This window comes from Solanum pennellii, chromosome 2 (assembly GCF_001406875.1).
Source record: "Solanum pennellii chromosome 2, SPENNV200".
Lineage (NCBI taxonomy): Eukaryota > Viridiplantae > Streptophyta > Magnoliopsida > Solanales > Solanaceae > Solanum > Solanum pennellii.
In genome coordinates, this window is record NC_028638.1 from 34,720,293 (window position 1) to 34,727,300 (window position 7,008).

Below are 7,008 nucleotides of genomic sequence, written 5' to 3' on the forward strand. Positions count from 1 at the left end.
CGAATGTTTTTCAATTTCAAATACAAATTGTATCAATACTTTCCATGGTCAAGCATTAGACTTTCACATAAAGTGTAAGAAAACCTCGAGAAAAAAAGGGGTCCAAAATTCCAGATTTGTCTTGGTCGTCCGAGCAACTCACATTAATTATAGAAATTAAATCATATAGTTAAAAATTAAAATATAGACTTGAGTCATAATATTTAAAATGTTATAGCATGCATGATATTCACCAATTATCGTTGAAATTTCAAACAATTCCTTGAGAAAATGCATAGAATAGACCCTAATTGTTTTTTCGTCTGAACCTGCGCATAGCGAGAATTTAGTGTGCCTAAATAACACGAAGTTGTCTGAATGTTTCCAAGTAAATATTTACTCAGAGATCAATGGTGTTTATACTACATGACTATGAAATATAGATAACCTTCCAAAAAATCAATGCACCAATATTACACGACCCTAAAACCAGAATTGATACTTGTCGTCGGAGTATCCAAAAACTTGTATAATACACGAGTCCGAAAACATCAAGACCCTCAGAGAATCGATCAATCAGCTTCCTAAACCCTGCAGGGGGGCAGGGAATAGGGCATCACCATATAACTTATACCTCCTTTCTTACCAGGTTGTTCGTAAGCACTCAAAACGGCAGGAATGAAACCATGACTCTGCTCTTCCAAGACCAATGAAACATCATATCATAGTTCTGCAAAGAAATTGTTCGAACTCCCAGGATCTGGCCCTTTATTTACATTTTTCTTCTTGCTCCCTGCAGAAAGAACAAAATAAATGGTCATGGGGTACACTAAGTTTATGGATAATGTAGAGGAATAAACAGCATGGAAAAAGACGCAAAGAAGGGCAAGTGAGGGACGGATTGAGAGTAGTTTTTATGTTGGGGTGATTCACCAAGTACCTGACAAGACCTACCATTCTATAGTTAATAAGTCTACCAAATAAAGTTGGGCCTAAGTAACCTGATGAAATAAGTTTTATTACAGGCCATCAAGAATGGCAGTTTCTTGCTCCTTGCACCAGTTAAACTGAATTGATTACAAAGTAATTACCGGGCAAAAAACATTGAGAAGCAATTCCATGTTCTCAAACTCATGGAAAACATATTTCACTAATGTTAGGGATGCATCTATAAGTTTCACCTACTCTACTTCAGAGCAAGAACAGTAATGTAACAACAATACTGAAAATAACATTAGTCAATGAACTAATAATTTATCACCTCAGACAATCCACTAACCAAACAGTAAAGACTCTAGAAAAGTTGTACTTGTGCCTTCACATTATAAATCTTTTAAATATTTATAGATAATCACTATGAACAGTGTGAAATGGAGGTCTTATTTGAATTCATTAATGAAACAATAATAATATCCATAATGGTTTCTCCCAACCACCATAACACAAGGAAGCTAGAACCAAATCTAAAAATTTGTAAGAAAATTCACATTATAAAGACTTCTTGAGATACTACTTTATTTGAAATAGAAAGAAAAAGGCATGATGAAACCAGATGAGCCAAGCTCAATAGTGTAGCACAGACGAGAGCCATGAGACTCAAATAGTTCACAATAAAATGGCACATATAAACACTTTTGACAAGGGGATCTACACAAAATCCTTGGGAAGTAAGCTCATTAATAATTGGGAATACAAGACATTCGATCCTTGTACCTTGTATCTCCCACATTCAATTTTTTTTTTATTTGAGAAGGTAAAACCACATTCAAATATGATAATGATATCCTTTACCACACGTGAAAGAATAACTTCTCCATTCAGAGATGTGAAAGATTGTATACCTTTGGAAGATTTTGGTATATTATCATCAACATCCATCCCATCATTATCACTATCTTCAGCACTTGAATCATTCTTCACACCATCTTCAGATTCTTGCACCAGCTCATTCAGATCCCACAACTAAATATGGAAAAGAGTGATACAGCTATTAGTGGGGTCCAACTTCCTAAAATGCATGATCTTCTTGAAAATTTCAAAGGAACTACTGTAAGAGGTAACAGAGATATTTACGGACTTTCAGTAAATGGTCATGTGATGCACTTCCAAGATACTTTCTATCATGAGAAAAGGCTGCAACATGACAACGTACCACATAAAGGAAATTTGTCAATATAAGTATGTATTATTGGAAGATGCATATCTAAGCAATGCTAACAAATAGAAATGTGAAGCACAGAAGTATATCGATGTCCAGCCCATACATTGGAACATATAAAGATTCAGCCATCAAAAATAGACTGCAAAATTTCAACTTAAAGTCATACCAAGACGTTCAACAGGGTATTCTGAGTGCTCGCCAATTGGCTGAATGATCTTGTTCGGTAATATGCCAACCAGGCTACACCAAAATGAAACATTAGTTCAAGGAAAATAGCTTTTCATTTGTCAAATGAAAAATACTCTTATACCACAGTAGAGAGTTCTCTCACCTGATAAGCCCATTCTCACACCCAGTTATTACTCGATCTTCGTCAAGCTTATCCAGAAGAAAAAGAACATTTTTTTATTTTTCAATGTATGATTATCAAGTGAATCAGACTTCAATTATTGGTGAAAGAAAATTACAGTAGACACTCTTATCAACAAAAAATTATAACAGACACTTACTTTCAGTAATGCATCTATAGAGTTCGGTGATAGATCAACAAAGCGATCACTGAAAATGACAAGAAATGGAATATATTGGAATTAACTCCAGACAAAAGTTCAAGAAGCAAAATGGAGAATAGGAGACATACCTGCAATCCTTGAAAAATCCCCATGAATACAGTAACATAGTTCCAGATTGAGTACCACATATTACTTTTCTACCATTCTGATGACAAAAATGGAAAGGTAAATCTTTTGTTTGAGAAGGTAACAGTTGTACGTATTAAGGGCACTTCCCACAATGGAAACAGTAAATCTAGTCAACATAAGAGTTTGAAGCATGTCTAGAGAAAGTATTTTGTGGATAGAAATTGATCAGAAACCTAAAGAAGAAACAATATAAGATGAGAAACAACCATCTATAAAGAAGTCTTCGAAGCTCAACAAGAGAAAGTGTAAAGGAAAAGAGCATCATATTACATGTAGAAGATTTATTACCTTCATAATTACCACAGAGAGCAGCTCCTCTTCAGAAAATTCAGAGCGAGTTTGGATCTGAAATTGAGATATCGAAATGGTATCAACTTTTTATAGTGAAGAGAACTTATGTCAAGATGATAGTTTTTTAGTTTAAGAGCAACCAAAACAAATACCTTACTGCTCCTTAAATTGCATACAGAAAGTGACCCATCGCCACTATAGAGAAAAAGAAGATTAGCAATTCAGGATAATAACACTGAGTTCTTAACTTGAACCCCATGAGACTGAGCTGCTTAATCTGAGCCAGACTTAGCAGCACACGAACCCAAAAATAACAAAAGAAAGAGAAAGCATATCACTTTCCTGACTTAAAAGACAACATTCTTAAATTTTGGTGGTTTAGAAGACAAAAGCCGGAGTTTGGAAAAATGCAGCACACTGGTAAAATAAATAATGGAGCACTTGAACTCTAACCCTAGAATTAAACATAAACCAGGGATAACCAATTCAAATAATCTTAAATAAACTATGACTGAAATTCAAATGCATCAAGTAAACCCTAAATCAGGAACCCCTTTCACCTTTTGGGAATAATATTGTAAAAAAATGTCCAGGATGAAAAAGCAACTAAAACCAGTCCAAGAAACTGTCTAAAAATTAGATTAACGTACAGAAATAATTGACTTGGCAAAAGAACAAAAAGAGTCCTGATTTTCATTTCATCGCTTTAGAAAGATCAATTGACGTGGTATCTTCAGAATCAATAGAAGATTTCAAATTCATTCCTCCTCGCCTATAATTTTAAATGCTATGGCGACTAGTTTATTGCTTTCCAATAATTAAAAATGTGACTAGCTCAGCAAAAAACTACATACTTAAATTCAAAGGTAAAACCAGAAAAAAGAGTCACATAGTCATTTCCTAGTAAAGATGATCAGAAGTCAAACAAGATGGTAGTGCAGGGGATGAAAGGTTGAGTGATCGTTCTCACCCTTTTCAGGAGATCTCTCTTAAATAGTTACATTATACAAGCACCGAGGACATGCATGCTTTTGAGAGACGTAGGTTCAATTACATACCTTGTTGCTAATAGTTTCATGGAATCAGCTGCAAATGTAATGTCTGAAATGTATTCTTCATGTGCATTAAAAGAATGGGAGCATGAGCGTTGTCTGGTATCCCATACCTGCAAGATAGATCTTCCAAGATAAGTTGTTTGGAAAGGCGAACCAACACCTAATTGAACTCTATGGATATGGTTCTTGGCACAATGAAGCATACATGGTGTGATGGAGATGCCACTAATGTGATCAGTTTCATGGAATAAAAGTATCAACATCATAAAGGTTTAGCAGAATTTTAACATTATATGATTCTAGCTTCTGTTAGTCACAAAACCGTTATAGCAAAAAAAATTCTGATTGCAATCTCAACAAGGCATTCAAAAACCCCAAAGAAGCTCTAAATTGTATATTAACTTATTAAGTATTATTATGGCAAAAACACTTGTGGTTTTGTCTGTCTTCATAATCCACCCAAAGAGTTAAAGAAAATTGAAAAGGCAAGAGTGATCAACAGTCCTCATGAACATGAAGGGGCAATTTTTTTAATGAAGAACATGAAGGAGCAATTTTCTAACGAAGAACATGAAGGAGCAATATTAACACACTATATATTGAGAAATAAGGAACTGAGGTTTGAACACTTCAATGTTTTGTTACTTCCTCAAAATTCCTTTTTACAGAATAAGAAAATGTATGGTTCCATGGAACTAGGTTTACAAGGTTGCTGACAAAACAGAGTAAATTATGATGATGGAATCCAGAAAATGCACAAAGCAGACCAACTTTTGCTACTTCCTTTTTAAAAAAGGATAATGGTGGTGTCCGACCCTTGTGCATAGTGTGCACCTCAAAACTGTTGCTATTTTCTACAGTAGTAAATGAAGCAATCTAATATAGTGTAACAAAAAGAAAAAAAAAACATTATCAAGCATGGAATGTTGACTATTTCACTAGTTACTTCAGATATTCAAATTTGAAGATACAACCAAAAGGATTTATATCTTCTGATTCTCTAATTATCTAAGCCTTTTTTGGTCAGAAAACAAAAATCAATACACCAACTTTACCTTAATGCATCCTTCATCGTCTCCGGAAGCAATACTTGACTCAGTCAAATTAACAATTCGATTAACAGCAGCCCTGAATCCAGAGTGGCACTTGTTTGAGAACATCTAACGAGCAATACTTTAATAAATGCCTAAATCAAAGCTGTTTCACTAACACTTAATTATAGCACTCACCCATGGGAATTCTCCAGGCGAACAATTTCTGAGCCAGTCTCAATGTCTGTTGCAAGAATAGAACAATCTGGAGATCCCGTCACAATTGCTGCACATGAATTCGATTCAAGAAACAAATCAAATTAGCAATATATCACTAAATTGAAGCAAGAAGAAAAAGAAACTAATGGAAATAATAGAATCAAAAACAAAATCTGTCTCAAGAGGACATAATCCCACCGATAGAAATCCTTGATCTTTTGTTTACTAAGTCAATGTATAGGAAAGCTCTCTAGTTCACTTTACTATTTCTTCACGTACAAACTTATAAAGGGTGTCAATTAGCACAATAGTAAATACAGAAATATTTATTCAAATCACAGGCAACTAAAAGAGAACAACAGGGTATGTTTGAATATATTACCACGGCCCTCGTTGATAAACCGGACAGTTCTACATGATTCACAATGAGCTTTTACTTCCAACAACCTATAATTGAACCAATATTTAATTGCACAATTCAGAATAATCCATTAACTAAAACCACCCAAAATTAACTGACAGAAGAAAAAAAGGGAAAATTTATCAGTACTTCTGAGCCGGAGAATCAGCATTGTAACGGTACCTGCATGAGACAGATAAAGTTCATTAATTTTTCTTTTGTTTGGAGCAGCTTAACACATCAAAGCCAATCAATCAATAAACTACAACTCCGGGAAAAACAAAAAGAATAGTTACAAGAGAAGGTCGCCGGTGATGAGTCCAGCAGCAACAAGGTGATCGGAGGGATGAAAATCAATGTCAAATGGAAGCTTTCCAAGGTCTATCTCCACGGCAGCCATACTTACCTGACAAGGGTTTAGGCTTAGGCTAGTGTAGGATTTTTCACGTCTTTGCTCTTAAACCCTAATTTCAGGGACTTGTTTGGACAGGAGAAAACAATTTTTTTTTTGTTATAGAAAGAAATATTTGTATAATACTTAACAATTTTTTTTTGTTAGAGAAAGAAATATTTGTATAATACTTACGGGTAGTTTGGTATAAGGATTAGTGATGCGAAATTTATTTTTTATAAAGTGCTCTTGGTTTATTACTTCTCACATGTTTGTTCAGATTAAAACTTTACAAAAAAATATCTTTTCAGTTATATTTTTAAATTATTATGAGATTTTTTATTTTATATAATTGGATCAAGAAAAATAATTATCGGACAATACTAATTTTTTGTGGCCTTCTAAATACTTAGGAGTAAAATAATTTTATTATCATCTTTGCTATTTCTCACTTGAATGGATTATTTAAGGGTAAATAATTGTCATCTTAATAAATTGATCATTTACAAAATATTAATTTTCAATTTGAAAAAAAGATAGATCATTTACTTCGAAAATCGAAAAGATGATCAACGCTAGTAAAATCGAATAAATTAAATAATCTATGTTTACTCATAAAATTTGCATATTGTAATTTAATATGTAATGTAATTTTATAAATGGTTCAAAATATAAATAATTAGAAAATCACATATACACCACTAAATAATATATTTAGTTAATATCTCAAATGTCATGTGGTGATTTATTTGCTTTGAATTTATTTAGCAATAAATTAAA

The 7,008-nt window shown here is 33.4% G+C and overlaps 1 protein-coding gene across 1 annotated transcript; it reads right to left on the reverse strand.

Annotated features, from left to right (window-relative positions):
- Positions 1–236: 236 nt before the first annotated feature.
- On the reverse strand, positions 237–6,354 carry LOC107008855 (WD repeat-containing protein 55). The gene is made up of 15 exons (XM_015208055.2): positions 6,134–6,354; positions 5,988–6,020; positions 5,820–5,884; positions 5,417–5,504; positions 5,243–5,315; positions 4,191–4,297; positions 3,285–3,327; positions 3,130–3,186; positions 2,781–2,857; positions 2,650–2,698; positions 2,472–2,518; positions 2,307–2,380; positions 2,057–2,112; positions 1,821–1,941; positions 237–772 (listed from the first exon to the last, which is right to left on the reverse strand). Exons 1-15 carry the CDS (start codon positions 6,235–6,237, stop codon positions 702–704), a joined length of 1,065 nt encoding a protein of 354 aa, XP_015063541.1. The 5' UTR covers positions 6,238–6,354; the 3' UTR covers positions 237–701.
- Between the last annotated feature and the right edge of the window lie 654 nt (positions 6,355–7,008).

What these genes read in the sequence shown, in the direction of transcription:
- LOC107008855 (XM_015208055.2), bottom strand. Translation starts at nt 6,237, where the DNA reads ATGGCTGCCGTGGAGATAGACCTTGGAAAGCTTCCATTTGACATTGAT. An exon ending in GCTGATTCTCCGGCTCAGAA is followed by an intron (nt 5,885 to 5,987) that starts GTACTGATAAAT and finishes GTTCAATTATAG; the next exon opens with GTTGTTGGAAGTAAAAGCTC. An exon ending in GCAATTTAAGGAGCAGTAAG is followed by an intron (nt 3,187 to 3,284) that starts GTATTTGTTTTG and finishes TCTCAATTTCAG; the next exon opens with ATCCAAACTCGCTCTGAATT.